Source organism: Pristis pectinata, chromosome 1 (assembly GCF_009764475.1).
Source record: "Pristis pectinata isolate sPriPec2 chromosome 1, sPriPec2.1.pri, whole genome shotgun sequence".
NCBI classification, from domain to species: domain Eukaryota; kingdom Metazoa; phylum Chordata; class Chondrichthyes; order Rhinopristiformes; family Pristidae; genus Pristis; species Pristis pectinata.
The window spans coordinates 104,594,028-104,618,834 of record NC_067405.1 but is presented as its reverse complement, the minus strand read 5'-3'; the positions used below and the strand labels follow the sequence as shown (position 1 = coordinate 104,618,834).

The 24,807-nt window shown below is 38.4% G+C and overlaps 1 protein-coding gene across 6 annotated transcripts in view; it reads left to right on the top strand.

The window, feature by feature from the left end:
• Nucleotides 1–24,514, top strand: part of hectd1 (HECT domain containing 1) — a 71,482-nt gene extending 46,968 nt beyond the window's left edge. For 2 of the 6 annotated variants that reach the window (XM_052015037.1, XM_052015044.1), the window contains exons 23-42: nucleotides 772–938; nucleotides 1,504–1,680; nucleotides 4,078–4,920; nucleotides 5,963–6,184; nucleotides 7,398–7,531; nucleotides 7,723–7,879; nucleotides 8,192–8,414; nucleotides 9,144–9,201; nucleotides 9,436–9,618; nucleotides 9,898–10,111; nucleotides 10,226–10,311; nucleotides 10,613–10,740; nucleotides 11,030–11,231; nucleotides 11,683–11,820; nucleotides 11,971–12,584; nucleotides 18,894–18,972; nucleotides 19,178–19,271; nucleotides 20,393–20,543; nucleotides 23,057–23,201; nucleotides 23,537–24,514. In XM_052015037.1, the coding sequence (XP_051870997.1) occupies nucleotides 772–938; nucleotides 1,504–1,680; nucleotides 4,078–4,920; nucleotides 5,963–6,184; nucleotides 7,398–7,531; nucleotides 7,723–7,879; nucleotides 8,192–8,414; nucleotides 9,144–9,201; nucleotides 9,436–9,618; nucleotides 9,898–10,111; nucleotides 10,226–10,311; nucleotides 10,613–10,740; nucleotides 11,030–11,231; nucleotides 11,683–11,820; nucleotides 11,971–12,584; nucleotides 18,894–18,972; nucleotides 19,178–19,271; nucleotides 20,393–20,543; nucleotides 23,057–23,201; nucleotides 23,537–23,674 (4,153 nt within the window). In that variant the 3' untranslated portion in view covers nucleotides 23,675–24,514. The remainder of the gene's footprint in view (nucleotides 1–771; nucleotides 939–1,503; nucleotides 1,681–4,077; nucleotides 4,921–5,962; nucleotides 6,185–7,397; nucleotides 7,532–7,722; nucleotides 7,880–8,191; nucleotides 8,415–9,143; nucleotides 9,202–9,435; nucleotides 9,619–9,897; nucleotides 10,112–10,225; nucleotides 10,312–10,612; nucleotides 10,741–11,029; nucleotides 11,232–11,682; nucleotides 11,821–11,970; nucleotides 12,585–18,893; nucleotides 18,973–19,177; nucleotides 19,272–20,392; nucleotides 20,544–23,056; nucleotides 23,202–23,536) is intronic. The other 4 variants (XM_052015051.1, XM_052015059.1, XM_052015068.1 and 1 more) reach the window with 2 other exon arrangements.
• The last annotated feature ends 293 nt before the right edge of the window (nucleotides 24,515–24,807 follow it).

The following is a 24,807-nucleotide window of genomic DNA, read 5'->3' as shown; positions in this document are numbered from 1 at the left end:
GTTCAAACTTGAACTCATCAAATTTCTAGTGTCCCAGCTTTTCCTTGCCTAATTGATCGGTTCCTCTTGTCCTCGCTAACCTATGTTGAATACAATTCTTATAGCTCAACTGATATTAAAAAAAATCCTTTACTTTGAATCCTTTCATATTTTTCTACTTATCTTTGAATCCTCTTGTCCTCCAATTACTGCAGCCCATTTTCATGCATCCCTGCAACTCACAACTTGCAGCTGTGCCTGCACACATTGGAATGTTTACCCTAAATGCAAATTTATCGTACCCAACTGTGAACCCCAACTTCAGCAACCACCATCTATAAAATTCTCAGATCTGAACACTAATCATTCAGATCAAGCTATCAATCACATCTACAGATGTCTTCGTAGCCTTGTACGTTTTGAGTCTTTTTGTTTCTATAAAGCATTTGAGAAGTTTAACTCTGTTAGTGATTTCAGCAAGGTGGAGAGTGTCATGCAAACCATTCTTTTCAATGTTAATGTGTCACCACTGAGTTCCAGCATGAAATTAAAGCATATTTATTTTCTCAAGTTTCTACATTATAATTTAAAAGAGCTTTTTATATAACTCCCTTAATTTGATAATAGCTTTATGTTTTCAGCATGTTGCTGAATGGAGAATTTGCAGTATACATTTAGATTCAAAATGTGATTGAAAGACTATTTGTGAAGAGGTTGTCATTTTGTTTTGGCTGGTTAAATAAGCCTCAAGATATCTTTTATTTGAATGCATGCCAAAAATTATTGTTTTAGATCCACAGCAACGTGGCCTCTCGATCTTCCAAAGGATGAGAAGCAGGGTTGGCGACATATTCGGATAAAGCAAATGGGTAAAAATGCAAGTGGACAGACACACTACCTTTCCCTGTCTGGTTTTGAATTATATGGGACAGTGTCCGGTGTTTGTGAAGACCAACTTGGTAAGAAAGTAGTTTTTTTTAGCAGTAATATTTAACAAAAAAAAGTTTAAGATACTGGATTACCTTTACTAAATTAACATAGGTGTGGACTCATGTTTTCTTCTAATTCACTTAATAAAGTTGGCACAGCCAAATCATTGGTTAATTTTGATCCTAAAGATGAGAATTATTGGTTAAAAAGAAAATCATCATTTAGTATTTTTGCTCTTAAATGATTGTAATCCAAATCTGGATGGCACAGTAGCGTAGTGGTTAGCGCGACGCTATTACAGCGCCAGCGATTGGGGTTGCGATTCCCATCGCTGTCTGTAAGGAGTTTGTATGTTCTCCTGTGTCTGCGTGGGTTTCCTCCCACATTGAAAAGATGTATGGGTAGGTTAATTGGGTTTAAAATGGGCAGCGCAGACTCATTGGGCTGGAAGGGCCTGTTACCACGCTGTAAAATGTACATAATTCAAAGATAGTTTATTTTGTATTGTTAATTGAATGCTACTTTTTCTCTTTCTCTCTTTCTCTGTGTCTCCAAAGGAGGAATACTGTGATTTTAATGTTGTTTTCTAAATAGGTAAAGCAGCTAAGGAAGCAGAAGCCAACCTAAGGAGGCAGAGGCGCCTGGTGCGTTCTCAGGTTCTGAAGTATATGGTCCCAGGTGCACGTGTCGTTAGAGGCATTGATTGGAAATGGCGAGATCAGGATGGCAATCCACCAGGCGAGGGCACTATCACAGGAGAACTACATAATGGTAAACCAGTAAGATTTGTTTTTATCTTTGCAGCACTGAATGTGATTTTAAAGAGGAGTCCTTACTGGTGTGCAGTGGATTCTAGTTGAAAACATGGGTTCATCATTTTTGGGGTTATTGTCATGTGGTTAAAGCAAGAACTTTGGTTTATGTCAAATGTAAATCCAAGGTTCTTGGTATGAATTGAATCTATTCAAACAGTAGATTTCATGACCTTGCTCTTTCGCAATTGAACTGATATTACTAGTTGCAGTATTCATTCCCATCTCAATTATTAATAGCATTATTAATATACAATGGTAGAATCTGAAACATACTTGATAAGAAAGAGTCATAAGTGCACTGCAATATTTAGAAGAAAAAATGTGCATCACTTTTGACTGACTCATTGCTTTTGTGTATTGAACATAAGCTACAAAAGTTTGGATGCAGCTTTAATTAATGTATGTCTCCAATCATGATACAAACCAGCTGAGAACATATTTCCTCTGTGGGATATCACTAACATTGAATAAAAACAGAAACTCTGGTTATAGTGAGCATTTCAGTTAAGGGAAACAAAGCTAATGTTTCAGGTGGATGATCTTTCTATTTTGAATCGCAAAGTCATTGACATGAAACATGCATTTAGTTTCCCTCTCTGCAGATTCTGCCTAATCTGCAGATATTTTCAGCATTTTCTGTTTTATTTCAGTTTTTTGATGTCTGCAATTCATTGTTTTTAGTTTACTGGCATTATTACTCTTTCATTGCTGGACTTTACACAGACCTCAGCTGGCTTGTTGAAAAACAAGCATTTGAAGTGAATTTTTTTGCCCATTTGGCATAGTTTATTCAATAGAAGCTTTTTGACTGAATTTTTTGAGGTTGGCAGTTTGGTGACAAAATTTCCAGTGTCATGCAGCTGTTCTTTTCCTCAGTTTTGTGATTCTTAAGAAATGAATAGGTTTGTGTTCTGGCATCTGAATTCTTTGGTCAGAGAGAGAAAATATTGACGGTGATTAAGGTTTCCGTTTTAGTGAATAAAGTTAGGGTGAATTTCAGGAAGGATGAGGAAAATGCGAATGAATGCATAACTGGACACGTACAAGAAAGGAAAGAATAAGAATACGTTTCAAGAAGAATTTCGGTTACAGATACACTAATCAATTTTCAAAAAGGTTGGGAAATCGGTTTGCATATTTTAAGCTGTGTTCGTGAAAGGGCTAACTCAGTAATTTGTAGTCAGTTCAGGCATTTGGAGTTCTTGGCCAATATTAAGATCGTGAAGTGCATGTGCTATTTAGGTCAGTCAGAATAAACCTTGTCGTGCAAGTTATAATCAACTTCATTGAATTTTTAATAAGGGTGCATCTTCAAAAGACACAAATGAGCAATAAAGACACGAAATTACATTTTTCTAAAGAAATTTTTTGGGAAACCAAGGCACAGATAATCATGCAGGGTAGCACAACAAGAGATATGAGAGAGGTGATTAGTTTGGTCTGGAACAGGAATAGAACACTCAGATACAGCGTGAAGCTGCTTCAGCTCTATCACATCATTGTACTTTAGCCCCAGTCTCAAATGGACAAACCAGCCATTCTGTGGTTTATCTAAAAAGATTGCTAAATGCTGCTGAAATAGGGGCAGCTCTGTGTTGCAGCCTGACGTCCAATATGAATTGAATGAAGGCTGTTTAAACCTGCTTTATAGCAGCAGGGAACAGTTTTAATGTCTACTTGTTGAGTAGAAACTAACAGTTATGTGCTGTTTATTAGTTGTGATGTTACAGTCAAGATGTGCATTCCATTATTGTCTTGGAACATCTAAGTACTTTAAGAATTATTTTGTTTAACTAAATTATAATTCAACAGCATAACTGCATCACTATGCATATGAACTAATTGTATGCATAAAAGTTAGATTTTCTGCCAGGTATTACACTTTTCTATGTGGCTTTTGGCTTGGCATTTGCAAAACATTTCTTTATCTCTCTGTTCCTCAATTTTCCTCCTCACGTTACATCACTGGGACCAGACTGCAGTTTTGTTACAAATTCCAAAATGTATATTAAACAGCAGCAACTTTTCCTGTAATCTGTAAATCATTATTGCATAAATGCACAGAACATTTTTGGGTTTCTTTGTGCTGAATGAGGCCTCTGGTTCTGAATAAAATAATATGCCATTGGCAAAAAAAAATTTTAAGTTTTCTCAACTTCATACAGTGGAAAGTAAGTAAGTGTGGTTAACCATTAAAAATGCTAATTCTTTTGAAAATGATGTGACTATTTCAAATAAAATAATATTAAACAGCTATAGATGTGCAGAAGTCTGGTCCCACCAGGTGAAGCTGCTGTCCAAATTGCTGCTGTCTGCTTTCTGCTGGGTCTGATAAACTCCTGTCCCTTTCCAGGCTGGATTGATGTCACCTGGGATGCTGGTGGCTCTAACTCTTACCGTATGGGCGCAGAAGGAAAGTTTGACCTCAAGCTTGCACCAGGGTACGACCCTGATTCAGCGCCATCACCCAAACCTGTTTCATCCACTGTTTCAGGCACAGCGCAGGCATGGAGCAGCTTGGTGAAAAACAACTGCCCAGACAAGACGGCGGCCACTGCACCGGGCTCCTCCAGTCGAAAAGGAAGCAGCAGTTCTGTATGTAGCGTGGCTAGTAGCAGCGATATAAGCTTGAGTTCATCTAAAATGGATCGCAGATCTGAAAGCGTGTTGGAACAGACTACTGCTACTGGTACAGACAGTCATGAACCCATTGTTGTCCTTTCTGCTTCTGATATTTTGCCACAAGGAGGAGCAGGATCGACATCTAGTGCCAGTACCAGCACCTTAACTGCAGACACAGCAAGTGAAAATGCAGACAGGAAGCCTGGTCCAGAGGCTTCAATACGTAATTCTGGAGAATCGGGGGCAATATCAATGGGTATTGTTAGTGTGAGCTCTCCTGACGTGAGTTCAGTAGCTGAGTCGTCAAACAAGGAAGCTGCATCGCAACGACCTCTGAGCTCTTCAGCAAGTAACAGACTTTCAGTAAGCTCCCTATTGGCTGCTGGTGCGCCCATGAGTTCAAGTGCCAGTGTACCCAATCTGTCCTCAAGGGAAGCCTCCAGTCTTATGGAATCCTTTGTACGACGAGTTGCAAATATTGCACGCACCAATGCCACCAACAACATGAATTTAAGCCGCAGTAGCAGTGATAATAACACTAATACCTTGGGACGAAATGTAATGAGTACTGCAAGTAAGTTGTGTATTTTTTTTAATATGTGAATTGATGTAGAACTCTGATGAGGTTCTTGCAGGATGCTGCAAAAAATTGCATTGAGAAGCTGAGGAATTTTGACAGTTGAGATTTTGTTTCATTGATCCACAATTTGATGCCAATATCCTTCCAAATTTCCAATGGCATCATCTCATCAAGAGTTCAGACTTAAGAAAATGTTTTAAGAACTCCTCGGGAATTTGGCCAATTTCTTAAATGGGTCCACGGGTAGCACAGTGGTGCAATTAAATTGCACCACAGCTCCAGTGATGAACATTCAATCCTGACCTCTTGTTTTGTGTGTGTGGAGTTTGAAACCCTTGTGTGGGTTTTCCCAGGGGTCAGTTTTCTTCCCACATCCCAAAGATGTGGGAGTTAGTAGGTTTATTGACCGTGGTGTGTAGGTCACTGATAAAATCTTTAGGGTGTTGGGGTGAAGTGAACCTGAAAAGAATGTGGGGAGAATAAAAGGTGATATAATGCAGGATCAGTGCAAATGAGGGCTTGATGGTTGGTGCAGACTTGGAGAATCATCAGGCCTGCTTCTGTGCCATATGAATCTATGGTGCTGTTACCCAGTTTCTTCCATGTATCCTCCTGTTTAAAACACCATTTTTTAAAGATTTTTAGTGAGATGTGGTGCCAGCAGCGAGAAAGGAATGCAGTTCACTTTCATGGATACTTCCTTTTACAGTTACAATGCCACCATTTTTTGAATTTGATTTTTAATATCCAGCAACAACATGAAGAGTACTTGATGTGTTAGATGAATAAAATTGTAAGTAATATGGAAAAAGCACTGAATACTCTCATGTCTTAGTATTTTTGCTTATTCTTTATATATTGGCTAAACCTTGATTTGTTAGAAGGCATGGAATTTAAGCAATTTACATCTGTCTTGATATCCAGCACATTATAAACATATATTCAGTTTTTAGCCATATTAATCTTGTTGATTTTCATGGATAGGATTTTTATGAGACGAGAGTAATCCAGCATTTTACTTCCTTGAATATTACAGCATCTCCTCTCATGGGTGCCCAGAGTTTCCCAAATCTTACAACTACTGGTACCACATCAACTGTCACCATGTCTACTTCCAGTGTCACCAGCAGTAACAATGTAGCCACTGCAACCACAGGTTTATCTGTTGGTCAATCACTCAGTAATACCTTGACAACCAGCCTGACATCAACTTCCAGTGAAAGTGATACTGGTCAAGAAGCAGAATTTTCTTTATATGGTAAGTTATTGTTTATGATTGAGAAAATGAATTGTCATATTTCTATGTTGGTTTTGTTGAAGATGATTCATAATGACTTTTTCAATCTTTTTGTATTTGTGCACACATTATCTTTAAAATAATTTGAAATTAAATGTGTTTATTGATTGTTCCATAAGTACTAATATAGCAACAATTGAGCCGCACTTCTCATGCCTGACCAGGCCACTCTTCCCTGGATACAGCCACTATCTCAGTTATACACTTACCAAAATTTGATGGTGATTCAATTAGATCACCCTTCCCTGACCACGATGCCCTTTTAGCTGAGAGTGCCTACTTTTAAGATAAAACCCATTTGGCCATTTATGGCATTAATTGTAGCCTTCCTTTTCATCCAACACTGTTTTACAGTCCCTTCTCCTCCTGTCTGAAATACAAGATTTTAAGCTCTTTCTCCATGTTAGAATGGTATGGAGATGGTTGCACTGAAAAAAGATGTCAACTCTTGGCTTTAAAATGTTGCTATATTTACAAATGAGTGCTTTCATTGCCTTTTCCATTAGAGGTGCACTAAAAAACTGGGAACTATTTTTATATTTTCAAGGAGTATAGTTGACCAGTCTGGAATTTAAAGGACTTGGGAGGCTCCTAGGTTTATTTATTGGTTCTTTGTCATCAATGATATGTGGATGGTGATGCTACATCTATCTAATGGGATTTGTACTGAGGGGAGAGGTTTTCAAGCAAACTAATTTGGTGAAAGCCTTGGGATGTGATTTAAAATCTGTTTAAATATCCATATTATTTTTTCCTTTCTCTGTATTTTCTTTTATTTTTCTCTTTTTTAATATGCATGAAAGTAAACTGCAATTCCTACTTTTGGTTACATTCCTATGTCTTAATTTGTGGTTTTGATAGATTTGCGAATGCGACTTTCCAAGAGTGTCGTGTTCCTTTGCTCGCTCAGCATCACACATTTATCTGCTGATTTTGAGGGTGTCTAACTCAATAAATAAGATGATTCATAAAGCTGTTCCAGGTTGACTCATTTTGTAACTTGAAGTTAAAAATATTTGGCTTTACAGAATCGTAACTAAATTATTTTGCAATTGTTCTGTAATTGTAATTATTGTGCAGATTGAAATTACTTTTCCTATGTAAGATTAATTTATAGAATTAATTTTGGACTGATTGTAGACCATTTCAAACTAATGATCCTTATTTGGTACAGATTTTCTGGACAGCTGTCGTGCTAGTACTTTATTGGCAGAACTTGAAGATGATGAAGATTTGCCTGAACCAGATGAGGAAGATGATGAAAATGAAGATGACAATCAAGAAGATCAAGAATATGAAGAAGTAATGGTATGTTATTCAGCTGAACTGTAAAATTAGTCTCTTTTCTTGCAGTGTGATCATGTTAAGTGCAGAACTTTTTTTTGCTTATTGAGATCATAATGCAGGTTATTGCGATTGCTAGGGGTCTTGTATTCTGTTAAGTTTACAGTTTATTGTGTTTTTAATAAAATTGCTTTGATTTTAACTTTGGATTACAGGAAGAAGAGGAATATGAAACGAAAGGAGGACGTCGTAGAACGTGGGATGATGATTTCGTTCTGAAAAGGCAGTTCTCTGCCTTAGTACCTGCTTTTGATCCACGCCCTGGTCGCACAAATGTTCAGCAAACAACTGACCTGGAGATACCACCCCCAGGTACATTTATTTATTCAACAAATAAAAATCAACAGGAGTTTGAAGATCATTTTACTTGTGCAATGATGTATCTTCCCACCAGCATATATCACACCAGTTGAGACTTTCTTACTTCTGTTCTCTGGCTTGAAATGTAGCCTTTTTTGCATATCAGAATTATGATACTTCTTATGAAGACAAATATCACTATTTGGTTTTACTGTAATATTTTCTCAAGGCAAACAGTACTTTGATTTTGCATATTCTTTCTGGTTGTGGTTTTAACAATAAACTTCAGGACTTTAATTTGGAAAAAAAAACAAATTTTTACAGGAACACCTCGATCAGAGCTGCTGGAGGAAGTGGAATGTGCTCCTTCGCCAAGATTGGCGCTGACTCTTAAGGTAGCAGGGTTGGGAACATCTCGTGAAGTGGAGTTGCCACTCTCAAACTACAGAGCAACCATTTTCTATTATGTGCAGAAACTCTTGCAGCTTTCCTGCAACGGAAATATAAAATCTGATAAACTTAGGCGCATTTGGGAACCAACATACACGTAAGTCAATGTTTCTTGAATTGTTTAATTGGATGTTCTAAAATTATTAATGACTAGTTTATCTAAAATGTGTTATTTGCTCTTGAATTTATATTGATGCACTTTAATTAGCCTGTTATTTGCTATATCTGATGTTGATGGTCTGACTGCTTTAAACACAAAATTGCACATGAAGATGATAAGTTAGAGCGGTTTATACCACCAGATGGCCGCCACATTACAGGAAAGATGTGATTGCATTGGCAAGCGTACAGAGGAGATGGGCAATGACATTGCCAAAACTAGAAAATTTGAGATATGAGGAAAGATTGGATAGACTGGCTTTGTTTCCTTTGCGACAGGTGAGGTGAAGGGAAGACATGACTGCGCATTTAAAGTTATGACGGGCATAGATGGAGTAAGGATCTTTTTCCCTTAGCAGAAGGTCCAAAACTAGGGTGTATGGACTTAAGTTAATTGATAGTGGGATCAGAGAGGAGATAAATTTTATCCTGAATGTGGTAGGGATCTGGAGCTCATAACATGAAATGGTTGAGGCAGAAACCCTCACGTTTTAAAAGTGTATATTTGAAGATCTCTGATCTGCAGGAATACCGAGCTCATGCTGGTAAGTAGCATTTGACTGAGTAGCTCTTTTTTTTGACTGGCACAGATTTAATAGCCAAAATAACCTCTTTCTGTGTAGTAGAATTTGTGATTCTATGATGAGTGCTTGTGTGATTATTCCAGGATTATGTACAGAGAGATGAAAGATTCTGATAAAGAGAGGGGAGAAAATGGAAAAATGGTAAGTAGTGTTTCTCTTCATGTTGCAGTATTGTCAGTAGATTGTTTTGCTGCTAAGAATAACAGACTAAACTATTACATATGTTTACTGTTAAAATTGATGAACTAACATAATTCTGGCAAACTTTTTTAAAATCTGAGAAGCATGAATTAATAGTTCATATGTTTTAATGCATGTACAACCTGTAAGACTTTACAATCAGGAAAGACCAACCTTTGGTTCTTCCTGTTGTAGGGCTGCTGGTCTGTAGAGCATGTGGAACAATACCTTGGCACTGATGAATTACCAAAGAATGACTTGATAACCTACCTGCAGAAGAATGCAGACTCAGCTTTCCTGCGGCACTGGAAATTAACCGGCACTAATAAAAGCATTAGGAAAAACAGAAATTGTTCTCAGCTCATAGCTGCATACAAGGTATATTATTGTGCAACATATTTCTTCTGGATAATGTATGTCTGCATCTGTATAAACAAAAACAATGCTTGCATTATAATGAACGCTTGAAATTAGCTTAATGTAAGTTTGCACCTAAATGCATTTATGTGATAGAAAAGAAGTATTTCTATGCCTTTATAATTAAATGATAGATTTTATGCTGGTTATGATTTACAAGGGTTTTTACAAGAAGGAGATGCATTTGACTATTTAAATGGGTTAATAGGTTTTTCTTCCTATTTAAATGACTTTTTGTAGGAGTTCTGTGAGCATGGAACAAAATCGTCTGGACTAAGCCATGGGTCCATATCATCTTTGCATAGTTGTGAGATTCTTAGTGGAACACGAGAACAGCCGCAAGCAAAGGCTGGGAGTGGACAGAATGCTTGTGGCGTGGAAGATGTTTTGCAATTACTTCGAATTCTCTATATTGTTGCTAGTGATCCATACTCAACGTGGAGAAGCCAGGAAGGTTAGGCTAAATTTTTCCTCACGAAAATAAAAGATGAATGCATAAAATGTATCAATTAAAATGTGGATTTTTTTTCCTTAGTTTAATGTTGACAGTGTTCATTTTTCCTGACAGATGTTGATGGTCAACTTGAGTTCAATGTTTCACCAGAGGAATTCACAAGCAAAAAAGTCACCACAAAAATCTTGCAGCAAATTGAGGTAATTTTAAATTGATACAAGTTGTAAAATGTGCACACATTTTATTTCCAGTTTGATTTAAGACTGAAGCATTACAATGGTGCATATTTGTTTTATCTAGTTTGATTGCCAAATACAGAGAAGATAGTTGTACTATTTTTGAGATTTTTGCCTGAGTAATTTTATTAACTTTAATGGGAATTTTCATTTTACATAGTTATATGAATTTAGTTGTAAGGGAATTGTAATTTAGTTTTTTAGGGGGACTTCAAGACTTAAATTGCTTACTAATTTGTTCCATTTATGCTGTCTTTTCTTATAGGAACCTTTGGCTTTGGCTAGTAGTGCATTGCCAGACTGGTGTGAGCAGCTGACCAGCAAGTGCCCATTCTTAATCCCTTTTGAAACTAGACAACTGTACTTTACCTGCACAGCATTTGGTGCATCAAGGTAAAAGATGCACTAGGTTGATATCCCTTAGAACCCATCCTTTCTTTGCGCTACAAGCCATTTCTATGTCAACACTGACTCTAGTATAGCTTTTGTGTTTGCTTTATCTTCCTTGAGAAATGATAAATGTTCAGTTGAAAATTTGACATAGCATCAAAAATATTGCTGTTTAACCTGGTTGTGATTTCTGTTCATATTAAATCTCACCTATATTTTGCTGAAGATGATTATTTGAAACCTTTGCTCCTACTTGTTATCTGAATTTTTATATTTACTAATATATTTTTAGAGCAATAGTTTGGCTGCAGAATAGACGTGAGGCCACCATGGAACGAACCCGAACAACCACAGCAGTGAGACGTGATGATCCAGGCGAATTTAGAGTTGGAAGATTAAAACATGAGCGGGTTAAGGTTCCTCGGGGTGATACATTAATGGAATGGGCAGAGAATGTCATGCAGATTCATGCTGACAGGAAATCTGTTCTAGAGGTAAGCAATGAAAGAAATGCGTTATATTTCATTTGAAGTAATTATGGCTCTGGGTGATTGTATTGGGGAAAAGATTTAAAATTAACAGATTTGCAATTCTTGAAATTCCCAAAGGTGAAAATTTTAGTCTATTGCATCTTAGCGAGTAAAAGGTTGAGCCTTTCACGCTATAAAACAACCACGGGTTATTCGTGGTTTCTGCCGAATTTGCAGTCCTCAGCCTGTGTTGGCCTCACTACTGGTGAAAGTGTATCATGCTCTCCTTCCAGATTTTTTGTGTGTTATGGGGAGGGAGAGATTTGTCAGGGACTACTTGTATTTAAATTGTTTTAGTTACACCGAGATGCACAGGACTTGAATATATATTTACATTATGACTAGTACAAAGATTGCACTGCACTTGGTTAACCTGATCCTTTGACATTGATCTATCTGTTACTGGTGTTTTTAGGTTGAATTTTTAGGTGAAGAAGGGACGGGTCTTGGTCCCACTTTAGAGTTTTATGCACTCGTAGCTGCAGAGTTTCAAAAGAAAGAACTCGGAATTTGGTTGTGCGATGATGATTTTCCTGATGATGAGTCCCGACAGGTAATTAATTGGAAATGGAAAACTTGATTTGGAAATGCAGTAATGACGATTAGCTTTATCATTAAGTTGTAATAGCATTGTTTTCCTGAAATGAAAAGCTTGAAGTTTTATCTAACTTTGTTGTATGTGTAACTTTTCTGGTTTAAATAGGTCGATTTGGGAGGTGGACTTAAGCCGCCAGGATATTATGTACAGCGATCTTGTGGACTTTTTTCTGCAGCATTCCCACAGGATAGTGAAGAAATGGACAGAATAACCAAACTTTTCCATTTCCTTGGAATTTTCTTAGCCAAGTGTGTTCAGGACAACAGATTGGTGGACATTCCAATTTCTAAGCCTTTCTTTAAACTCATGTGTATGGGAGACATCAAAAGCAATATGAGTAAACTATTACATGAATATGGGGCCCGGGTAGATGGTGACTTGCATTATACCGAAAGCCAATCTGAAGCTTCAACCGAGGAAGGTCATGATTCCATATCTGTTGGAAGCTTTGATGAGGACTCCAAATCAGAATTTATTCTTGATCCTCCTAAACCCAAACCCCCTGGTTGGTTCCATGGAATTTTGACTTGGGAGGATTTTGAATTAGTAAATCCACACAGAGCTAGGTTCTTGAAAGAAATAAAAGAACTTTCTGTGAAAAGGCGGCAAATACTAAGCAACAGAGCTCTTTCAGAAGATGAAAAAAACACTCAGCTCCAAGAGCTTACTTTGAAGAATCGGTCAGGATCAGGACCACCACTTGGCATAGAAGATTTGGGGTATGGATTTTTTTTCTTCATTCGTCATAACCATGAGGTTATTTTTATATACTTTTTCTCCCAATTTTGTAGAGGCGGTACTGGTTAAGTGATAAAGATGTAGATGTGTAAAGCTGGAAAATTTCAAAATCATGTCAGATGAAAGTAACTCCTAATTTGGCACCAAAGAACATCTGTAAGGTGAATGCATGTCAGGAGAAGATAACAAATTTACATCCAACTTGAACAGTTTGTGTGGAAAGTTTAACTTTGGAAAGAGGAGCAATCTGTGTGTTTCTGTAGCAACTCCTAGTTCCGAGCTCTCCTGATACTGACTTTGTTGAGCAACAGTGCTAATCCCAGTTGAAGATGTTGTGCTGTATGAAGTGAAATAACAGTATTAACTTTCAGTAACTGTTTCATGGGACAGTTTGTAGTGGTCCTGATTTTGTTTTTATATACTGTTTGTCAGGTACTAGTTTGTGAGTGGGGATTGTGCTTTTTATAATTCTTCAACGGTGGAAGGTTTTGAAACTTTTGAGTCCTCGAGAGATGCAGCATGGAAACAGGCCCTTTAGTCCACACGGACCAGCAGCTACCCATTTACACTAATCCTTCATTAATCCTTTTTATTTATATTCTCATCAACTCTTACCCCTAGATTCTGCCACTCGCCTTCACATTAGGGGCAATTTACAGTGGCCAATTAAGCCAGCAACCCACACATTTTGGGATGTAGGAAGCAACTGGAGCACCCAGAGGAAATGCACAGACTCACAGGGAGAGTGTGCAAAAACACACAGAGCACCAGAGGTCGGGATTGAACCCAGGTCTCTAGCGCTGTGAGGCAGCAGTTCTAATAGCTGCACCATTAGTCGCCCTCCATCAGCATTAATGGAAATATTTCATACTGCTGTCAACCTCCAGTGATGTAAGCCATTGAGTTCAGTAAGGCAAAAATTAAAACAAACTAACACATGAAACTTGACTTTTCAGCAGAGTGAAAATATTAAGGTAACTGGACTATTGCTGAGCAGAAAGGTCCATAATGGATGTAACCACTATTCTAATAGCAAACACCAGCCTGCCCTCCATACACTGAAACCAAGTGAAGCCCAGTTATTTCAAAGCTCCCCCAAACTGTGTAGCAGCTGGTGCAGTCAGTCATTATTAAGAAACTTGATGTGACCATGCACTGTTTATCAGCATACTTATGGAACTTGATGGAAAATGCTGGCACTTCTGTGCCAAATTGCCAGCCTTTACCTCCATGAGTTTCAGGAAGTTCAAAACTGTGGCACAGTGAAGCAGCAGCTGATGCTGTTGCCACACAACTCAAGTGATCTGGCTTTGATTCTGTCCTTAGGTGCTGTCTGTTTATATATTCTGCCCGTGACTGTGTGGGTTTCCTTTGGGGTTCTTTGGTTTCCTCCCATATCCCCTAGACATGCTGATAGGTTAATTAGCCAGTGCAAATTCTCCTTTCGTGTTGGTGTATGGTAGAATCGGTGGAAGTTGATGGACGTGTGAGAGTAAATGGCATACAGGGAAATAAGTGGGAGGGATGAGACTGATGGGAATGCTGAGAGCCGGCATAGATACAGTGAGCCAAATGTCATAGGAAAATATGAAAATAATATGATTTGTGCACAAATCCATGAGTCTCAAATTGCTGAGGTCCAGGGGTGGAGTGCACACTGGGCATTTGGCTGCTGTACCTGCACCAGGTTACATCTCATTTAATTGTAGCTAAGTTCATACTTTCACCAAAAGCTCTAGGAATCCCCAAAAATGGCACTTAAGGTTTAGCACCATGAACATAAGCTATCCAGAATGTTCTGTGTATAATAAGACAATAGTATATAGGAGCAGAATTAGGCCATTTGGCCCTTTGAGTCTGCTCCGCTGTTCAATCATGGCAGATTTATTTTTCCCTCTCAACCCCAATATCCTGCCTTCTCCCCATAACCTTTGACCCCCGACTAATCAAGAACCTAGCAACCTTTGCTTTAAATATACCCAATGACTTGTCCTCCACAGCCACCTGTGGCAATGAATTCCACAGATTCACCACCCTCTGAAGAAATTCCTCCTCATCTCTGTTCTAAAGGGATGTCCGTCTATTCTGAGGCTGTGCCCTCTGGTCCTGGACACTCCCACTACTGGAAGCATCTTCTCCACGTCCACTCTGTCCAGGTCTTTCAATATTCGGTAGGTTTCAACGAGGTCCCCCCTCATCTTCCTAAACTCCAGCGAGTGCAGGCCCAGAACCATCAAACACTGCTCATGCGTTAACCCTTTTATTCCTGGGATCATTCTTGTAAACCTGCTCACAATATTCCAAATGTGGTCTGACCAACGCCTTATAAAGCCTCAGCATTACATCCTTGCTTTTATATTCCAGTCCTCTGGAAATGAATGCTAACATTGCATTTGCCTTCCTTACTACTGACTCAACCTGCAAGTTAACCTTTAGGGAATCCTGCACTCAGACTCCCAAGTCCCTTTGCACCTCAGATTTCTGAATTCACTCCCTGTATAGAAAATAGTTTACACCTTTATTCCTTCTATCAAGTGCATGACCCTACACTTCCCTACACTGTATACCATCTGCCACTTCTTTGCCCATTCTCCCAACCTGTCCAAGTCCTTCTGCAGACTCCCTGCTTCCTCAACCCCACCTGCCCCTCCACTTATCTTTGTAACATCCGCAAACTTGGCCACAAAGCCCTCAATTCTGACATCCAGATCATTAATGTATAGCATGAAAAGTAGTGGGCCCAACACTGTTCCTGGTGGTACATCACTAGTCACCAGAAAAGGCCCCCTTTATTCCCACTCTTTGCCTTCTGCCAGTCAGCCAATCTTCCATCCATGCTCGTACCTTTCCTGTAATACCATGTGCTCTTGTTCAGCAGCCTCACGTGTGGCACCTTATCAAAGGCCTTCTGAAAATCCAGGTAAACAACATCCACTGACTCTGTCTATCCTGCCTGTTACTTCCTCAAAGAATTCCAACAGATTTGTCAGGCAAGATCTTCCCTTAAGGAAACCATGCTGACTTCGGCCTATTTTTATCATGAGTTTCCAAGAACCTCGAAACTTCATCCTTAATAATGGCTTCTAACATTTTACCAACCACTGAAGTCAGGCTTACAGGCCTATAATTTCCTGTCTTTTGAGTCCCTCCCTTCTTAAAGAGTGGGGTGACGTTTGTGATTTTCCAGTCCTCCAGAACCATTCCTGACTCTGGTGATTCTTGAAAGATCACTACCAATGCCTCCACAATCTCTTCAGGTACCTCTTTCAGAACGCTGGGCTGTAGTCCATCTGGTCCAGGTGACTTATCTACCTTCAGACCCTTCAGTTTCCCAAGCACCTTCTCCTTAATAATAGTGATTATATTCACTTCTGCCCCCTGACACTTTCAAATTTCTGGCATGTTGCTGGTGTCTTCCACAGTGAAGACTGACACAAAATACTTGTTCATCCGCCATTTCTTTTCTCCCCATTACTCTCTCTCTAGCATCATTTTCCAGTGGTCTGATGTCGTGTACACTCTTGCCACTCTTTTACTCTTTATATATCTGAAAAAGTTTTGGTATCCTCTTTTATATTATTGTTTCGTTTACCTTCATATTTCATCTTTTCTCCCCTTATTGCTTTTTAGTTGCCTTCTGTTGGTTTTTAAAAGCTTCCCAATCCTCTAGCTTTCCACTAATTTTTGCAATATTGTATGCTGTCTCTTTTGCTTTTATACTGTCTTTGAATTTCCTCATCAGCCACAGTTGTCTCATCCTCCCTTTCAGAATGCTGCTTCGTCTTTGGGATGAACTGATCCTGCATCTTCCATATTACTCCCAGAAATTCTTGCCATTGCTGCTCTACCTTCATCCCTGGTAGGGTCCCCTTCCAATCAACTTTGGCCAGCTCCTCTCTCATGCCTCTGTAGTTACCTTTACTCAACTGTAATACCGATACATCCAATTTTAGCTTCTTCCCCTCAAACTACAGGGTGAATTCTATCATGAGAAACAAAGGACTGCAGATGCTGGAATTTAGATGAAAAACACTATAATGCTGGAGGAACTCAGCAGGCCAGGCAGCATCTGTGGAGAAAAGCAGGCAGTCAATGTTTCGGGTCAGGACCCTTCTTCAGGACTGAAGATAGGAAAAGGGGAAGCCCAATATATAGGAGGGAAAAGCAGAGCAGTGATAGGTGGACAAAAGAGAGGAGGCAGAGTGGGCACAAGGTGGTGATAGATGCAAGTAAGAGATACTGATAGGTAGGTGCGGGGAAGGAGGGGAGAGCAGATCCATTGGGAGATGGGTCAAAGGTAAGGAGAGAAAGGGGTAGAAAAAAGAGGCTAGGAAAGGGAAGAAGAGAAGCAGCATGGTGGGGGGTGGGGGGGGGGAGCGTGGAGGGAGCCGTTACTTAAAGTGGGAGAATTCAATGTTCATGCCGTTAGGCTGCAAGGTTCCAAGACGGAAAATGAGGTGCTATTCCTCCAGTTTACGCTTGGTATTCTGGCAGTGGAAGAGGCCGAGGGCTGACGTACCAGTGATAGTGTTGAAGTGACTGGCAACTGGAAGATGCAGATCGTGGTTACTGGAGAGCGTATGATGTGCCACCGATGTAAGTGGGAAGGGATTGGACCAGGGGGGCAGGATAGTGTCCAGGTATGAGGATACGAGCTTCGTGGGGCAAGAGCATGCAGGGACAATAGGTCTGCTGGGACAGTCCATCTTGTGGGATTTTGGGGAGGAGATAGAAGCAGGCAGTCCTAGGTTGCAGGACTATCTTGTTGGTAGCTATGGCAGGATTATCATGTTGGTAGCTGGTAAAGGGTTCATTGCACAACACCAAATCCAGAATGGCCTTTTCCCTAGTGGGCTCAACCACAAGCTGCTCTAAAAAGCCACCTCGCAGGTATTCTACAAATTCCTTCTCTTGGAATCTAGTACTAGCCTGATTTTCCCAATCTACTTGCATATTGAAATCCCCCATGACCACCGTAACATTGCTCTTTTTATATGCCTTTTCTATCTTCTGTACCCCACATCCTGGCTACTATTCAGAGGCCTGTATATAATTCCCATCAGGGTCTTTCCACCTTTTCATTTTCTTAACTCTATCCACAATGATTGTACATCTTCTGATATTTTATCACTTCTTACTAAGGATTTGATTTCAGTTTTTACCAATAGAGCCACCCCACCCCCTCTGCCCACCTGCCTGTCTTTTTGATAGGATGTGTATCCTTGGATGTTTAGCTCCCAGCTGTGATCTTCCTTCAACCATGATTCTGCCCAGAACGTCATATCTGCCAATTTCTAACTGCGCTATGAGCTCACCTACCTTACTTTGTGTCTTTGTAATATTATTCGCAAGATTATTCATCTTCATATTCATCTGTGGATAGTGCCACATAATATCTCAGTTAATGCTTAACCATTTTTGACCTGTTTAAATTAAGAAATTGTAATGAGAATGTTTAATCCTGTCACCACGGTGTTGCTTTTTGTAAGAAAGTATTACTTGATTTGTTTCTTGCACAACTCAGCCGTTCTATGTGAGTAGAACAAGGCACATTTGCAAGAATGGCAGGTTTTTGGCATCTGGAAGCAGATCCTGGAGTAACTCATAGTAACCCATTGATATTGCTGAACTTGTAATGGGCCTCAGCACTATCCAGAAATCAGTTGTTCATCTACCAATTTGACGTAGCTTGCTGAAAACTGGAAGTGAAATGTTACATTTTCTTTTGAATAGAGTTCAACCCCACATAGAAAACAACTGCTCTGTACCACCTGGTCCTTTATTTTTACTGGTTTACTTGGAGCTTCCAATTTTCTCTATAGATAATGTCTCTCATTGATACATCATAAAATAAATGGTGGTGTTCCAGTATGTTTTTAAATTGACGGGCAAAGTAGTCCTCTGTTGCCAAACTCTGAATGGGATATATGTGGTTAGGAGAAGAATATGGTTGGAGGCAGGTGGTATTTCCTTTGGTTATCATAGGTTATATCTGTTAGTGTTATGGTCCCTTACCATCTCTTCTGAAAAGTTAGGTATTGATCTTGGTGTTGTTACCAAAATGAATTCCTGATGGTTGATTCGTATTGGAAAATGATGTTGGTTGTCTGAGTCTGTGGCTGCATCTGCTCATTGTCTTGGATTGAGCCATAAATGTTTGAGGAAAATCCCTCAGATATTAGTGATTCTGCACATATTGTAAATATTACCAGTTGTGGCTCTTAGAAACAAGGTAATTGACAGTGTTCATTTTCAATTGCTGCTTTAACTACTTTGTATAAATCTTGCAGGCTGAACTTCCAGTTTTGTCCTTCATCCAAAGTACATGGGTTTACAGCTGTTGATCTAAAGCCGAATGGTGATGATGAGGTCAGTAGTAATTTCAAAAATAATTGAGGTCAAATTTTATTTTGCCTCCATATAGTCTTCACTTCAAATCTTCCCTTTGTGTCAGCTTGCCTTTGATTCTTGAGTTCGATTTCTGTTACTTGTCAAAGTGGTCGGAATGAAATGTTACTGTTTGTGTTCTTATTTTTGCTTTACTTTGAGTTCATCAAATGTATTTTTGTTTTAGATGGTAACAATAGACAATGCCGAAGAGTATGTTGAATTGATGTTTGACTTCTGTATGCATACTGGAATACAAAAGCAGATGGATGCTTTCAGAGGTACTTCTATTGTTTGTAAAAATTTAATGGGTCTGATTTTTTACTGTGGAGTAGGGTATCTTGCACCTGCTCTGTTTAATGTTCCAAATGTTTATAGGCCATAACTTCCTAAATGTAAGCTGATAGTCGTGTAGTAATGGCAATGTGAGAAGACTGCATTTGTAGCAAATAAATCTCACAGCAGTATAAATTGATCCAAATTCTAAACATTTGTAGCTTACGGCATCTCTCTTAATCCCCTGATTTGCTGGCAGATTTCCATATTAATAACCAGTGTATGCAGTTAACATACTGTTAGTTTACTTGCAAGGCCTTGCCTAATATCCCAATTTAATTTGACTTTCATGGCTGTTTTTGTTTTGATTACCATAAGAATGCCTCGTTAGTTGTCCATCTTGCAGTATTAAGTTTGGTGAGTCTATTTCAAATTAATTTTCTGATTGGAATAATTGAACATTTCAGCTTCCCTGATGTGTACTGCACAACATGTTAGGAAGTCATAAAAGGATTGTTGATCTACACTGTTAGCTGATCTCAGCTGGAGTACTTACTTGCCTTAACTTAATGGTACAAGAGTGAAGAGAATGGGAGCAGTGCAGAAGAGTTGGTTAGAGTTCCTTCTCCTGATTCTTTTGTGACCTAAGACAAGTTTTTCATTGTACCTCAGTACAAGTGACAAAAATATACCAATACCAAAATGATGTGTTACAATGTTTAATGGGGAAAGGAGCTGGCTGGATCCTGTTGCATTCCGTGGAAAAATGGCTTGTTATTAGTGCATTTTAAACACTGTAATACCCATGAGAAATCGTCACCTGTCAAGACATGGTGAACTTCTGTACATACACAGTAGTATTGAGAGAAATGGTGAGGTACATGCTATCTGAACATTACACAAGCAATGTATAGTTTTAAGTAAAGGCAGCTCTAAAGGATAGAACCTTGAGAATGTCATTTTAATAAATGAATGGTGATATCATTATTTTGATGCAGTCTTGGCAACTCTATGCAAAGCTCCTTAAAAATGCAAGTTAGATGTCAAAGTTAAATGAGCAGTATAAATTAAAAGACTCAATTAGAAAATTTAAAATTTGATTGAGAATTGTTTTTTTTTTATCTAGATGGGTTCAACCGTGTCTTTCCTATGGAAAAGCTGAGTTCTTTCAGCCATGAAGAAGTTCAAATGATCCTTTGTGGAAACCAGTCACCTTCTTGGACTGCAGAGGACATAATTAACTATACTGAACCCAAATTGGGTTACACCCGTGATAGGTATTTATGAATAGTTTTGTATGCAAATAATGATCAACAATAAGTGAATCTTTTCATTTTAGCAATACTAACTTTTTACTGCTGAGTCATGATATTTTATTTGTACTTGGTACATGTGCCAGGAGATAAGGAATTAATTAAGACAACCGTCCTATTCTAAAGAGCAATTTTAGGTGACTTAGCCACTTGCATTTTTTTTGTGAGTGAATACACAATCTTTTAGCAGCACTGTGTTAAAATAGAGCCTGTATTGAGTATTGCTGGAGTAACTGAGCATCATGATCCCTGTTGTTCCCCTGTTAAGGGGAGGCTATGGCACATACAGGGAAAACTTCATGGAAATGCTTTTCCTACCACTGAAAACAACTAAGACAGGTTTCAGGAGACCAGTGATGTTTAGATTTACTAAAGTCCAACTTGTAATTGGTCATTGTTATCTCCCTTTGAATATTTACAGCAAATCTATGCCTAGTGCATATGTTGCAGGTACTGATAAAAAGCACAGAAGGTCAAGCCTCTTGATAACCAATCTGATTCTGTGCTTGCACAACTTTACTGCTGTCTCATGACCTCTGACTCATGTAGCCTGATCCATATGTAAAAACTCTAAATCTTTTGTTTCAATGACTGTGCTATGAAATCAATGCCTGTATTCTATTAAATGCTGACATATAGGGAACTCACCAAGATCCTGCAATAATCCCACTTAATTATTCTAGTTTGTTTCCCTTGTGCAAAATAGTTGCTATTTACCTTGATAATAGTTGTTGCGCTTCAGGAGTAACTTGTTGGTTAGGAAAAACTTTGGGGATAACTTGATTATTAACAAGTTCCCTATTAACCTTTAGATTGTGATTGATCTTTGAAGAAATATTATGGTTCAAAATTGGATTATTAATAACCAGTGTATTGCAACTAGCTGAAATTTGTTGTTTCCAAGACTGGTAAAGATTTAGCTTTCAGTCAATTGTTAACCAAATACAGTTCAAAATGAGAGTCAAAGTGAGTCTCAATGTTGGCTTCCCATTGCCACAATCTAAACATAGCAAAAAAAATTAGAGGGCAGAAGTTTTTACTCTTTCTGACCTCCCTCACTCTCCCATCCTTTACAGTAAATTTTGCCATACTCTTCACGTACACTATCACTTTTGGCCCAGGTTTCTATAGTTTGGATGCAGTAAATGCTGTTCAACCAGCCACAAATTATCTGACCATGTCCTGCAAAATTTGCCTTTTTGTTTGATCAAAACATCAGTCCTCCTATGCTGCGATTTCTAAATTCCAGTGCTCAAAATTGTTTCTGAAATACTGGCCAGATAACTCTGCACAGTGCAGATTTGCTAGTTGCTGTTTTCCATGGTTCCTTTTACTACAAGGTGTTTTTGTACCTCTTCAAACTTCACTGTTTGATATTGTAGATTGCTCATTGATTGTGTTCTTAGTATTTACCAGGGAGATACATCAGGTGGACATGATGGTGGAAGATGAAATGATAAGTTATGAAACAGCACATAAAGAGAATAATTTTAATTCATCCTTGGTTAGACCACGTTTTCATTACTGTGTGCAGTTCTGGTGGTTTGCACAAGGAAAACTGTAAGGAGCTGTTAGGGAAGGGTGGTTCTCTTTGGAATTTAAATTTCTACAGACTTTAAACTTGTGAGGAAGAGCAAAACCAAAGGCTATCAATATAAGATTGCTTAAGAAATCAAATATAAACTTAAAAGAAGCTTCTCTATCAAAAGGAATAGTTGAAGTGAACAGGTGGATGCATTTTTAAAAGGAAGGGAAAATTCCATTAACATTTTTGTGTCATTTCCTGTCATAAAAGTAGTCAATGTAATTGTAAGCTGAGTGGTTTCATTTGGCAGTTTGAGCTATCTGTTAGCTGTATAGATGCTGGAGAAATCCTATGTATCTTATGGAATTTTCTGTGGAATGTCCTTCAGTGCTGTAGCTAAATAAACAGGATGAATAGGAAAGAAATTGCAGAAAAATGTTATCATTGGTTAAAGAATGTAATCTGAGATGCAAATTTAAACACTTCATGTTCTTCCTTTAAAGTGTGTATGTTACGTGACAAATCTGATGAGAGAATGGGACAATATCTGAGGATTTCTATTGCTGCTGCTCACAGCGCATGAAGAGGCTGAGACTACTTTGGAAAATAATCCATAAATATTTCCTCTTCTTCCATTCTTGCAATGCCTCCATTGGATACCATGGATCCAAAATTGTCTACCATTCTCAGTGATATGACTAACATATTTATGATTATAACATATTCTAGAGCCAGTTTTACAAGCAGTGTTTCATTATTCAATTGGTCAATAAGATTTTATATACAATTTCTGCTTTTTTAAAGGTTGCATCATCTTATACTTATTAAACATTGAATTCTACAAAACATTACAATTCAGTAATATGATTAGAAATGAACCAACTTCAGTACCCTCTTAATGCCTATTTCGGTACCCTCTTACTCAATACCTACTTCATCCTCTTTCCCTCAGTCCGGGATTTATCCGATTTGTGAGGGTGCTTTGTGGGATGTCATCTGATGAAAGGAAAGCATTTTTGCAATTTACCACAGGATGTTCCACACTCCCACCGGGTGGACTTGCCAATCTTCACCCACGGCTCACTATTGTACGCAAGGTATGTAACATAGCCTTAAAATTGCCAGCTAGTGAATCATGTTGGTAAACATGTAAATTTTAGGCAAACTTTTGTGTGAATGATTCACAAATCTGTGGAGGAATGGGAAGATTTAAGATTGTTTCTCACCGGGAAAATCCATTTTAATGGGCTGCAAATCTGCGTATTTGTCTGCAAATTATTAAACAGGATGTCATCAAGTGGTGTTGACTTGTAACAATGAATCTTGTTAGATCTGTAGAATTCTACATAAAATCTGTCATATGTCTATTATTAAAAGAAATGATGCAGTAAATTACCCAAGGAATTAATTTTAACATATTCCTTCCTATCAGGTTGATGCAACAGATGCAAGTTATCCGTCAGTGAACACATGTGTGCACTACCTTAAATTGCCCGAATATTCCTCTGAAGAAATCATGAGAGAACGTTTGCTAGCTGCTACAATGGAAAAAGGATTTCATCTCAATTGAGCTGATCATTGGTGGATAGTGAACAGACACTAAATCTGAAACTTAAAAAAGCCTCTTGTGTTTGTGTGGAAAAAAAATGTTGACCTCCAGCTGTGCTCTTGATACAGCTTGCCTTTTTGAGGCTTTAGAGAAAAAAACATAATGAGTAACTGTTAGCTGCTAATGTTTTGGCAGGAACAAAATTCTCCTGTTAATAATTACAAAGCCAGCAAATAAAAATGGCACAGAGCACTGTGTGCTGCTTCAAGGGCTTAAGAGGCTGAAAGTGGAACAGTTCCTCAATGTTCCCAAGGGCAGTTTTTTGTCATGTTTTCAGTGTTTAATTTTTGACAATGCATTGTGTCATATTTTGTTTCAATACTCACAGCAATTGGTACCTGGGTTCACTAAGAATGCCACATTTTGATCTCTTGCTGGCCTAATGCTAATGGTCAAGAAACTGCTTGAGTAGAATTGTAATGTAGAGAGTGAATGGGCACTTCTCCCAAAATATTTCTTGTTTACTAGTGCCTGCACTGTTTATTGGAGTATTAAAGTTTTACTTGCCCTCAGTTTTGTAATACAATCATGAATAAGCTTATTTTTTTCCCCTGTTTCTTTGGTGTATGTTTTCATTCTTGAATGCCCTGCTCTGAAGATCAAATCCTTGAATGCATTTGTGCAATTTTACAGTAAAGCTAGAAACACTGGTTCTAGGTGCAAGGCACACTTTAAAAGCAAGCTAAGCTTTTCTCTGTATTTCTTTGTATATTATAAACATTTATTTAACTCGAGTTGCAGTTTCAAGTTATACAAACTATTTTCAAATGTGTATGCTCAAATAATCATTAAAATGTTTGCAAAGTACTTAAGTGAACAATCGTTTTTGCTACAGTCTTAATTAAACTTGGAGGTGGAAAAATACTTTGGATAAGGAAAACCTGTATTAAAAATGCCAAAAGTAAATTGAAATTACTTTTGTAGATTTTCCTTCTCAGGACATCCCAATCTTGACCTTCTGATCGGCACATGAAAACCACGACCACCTGCAAGTTCCTCTCCAAGTTGTACACTGGAGCACTATCAACAGAAGGAGAGCAGTGGCTCAAGAAACTGGCTCATTGCCACCTTCTCAAAGGCAGTCAGGAGTGGAC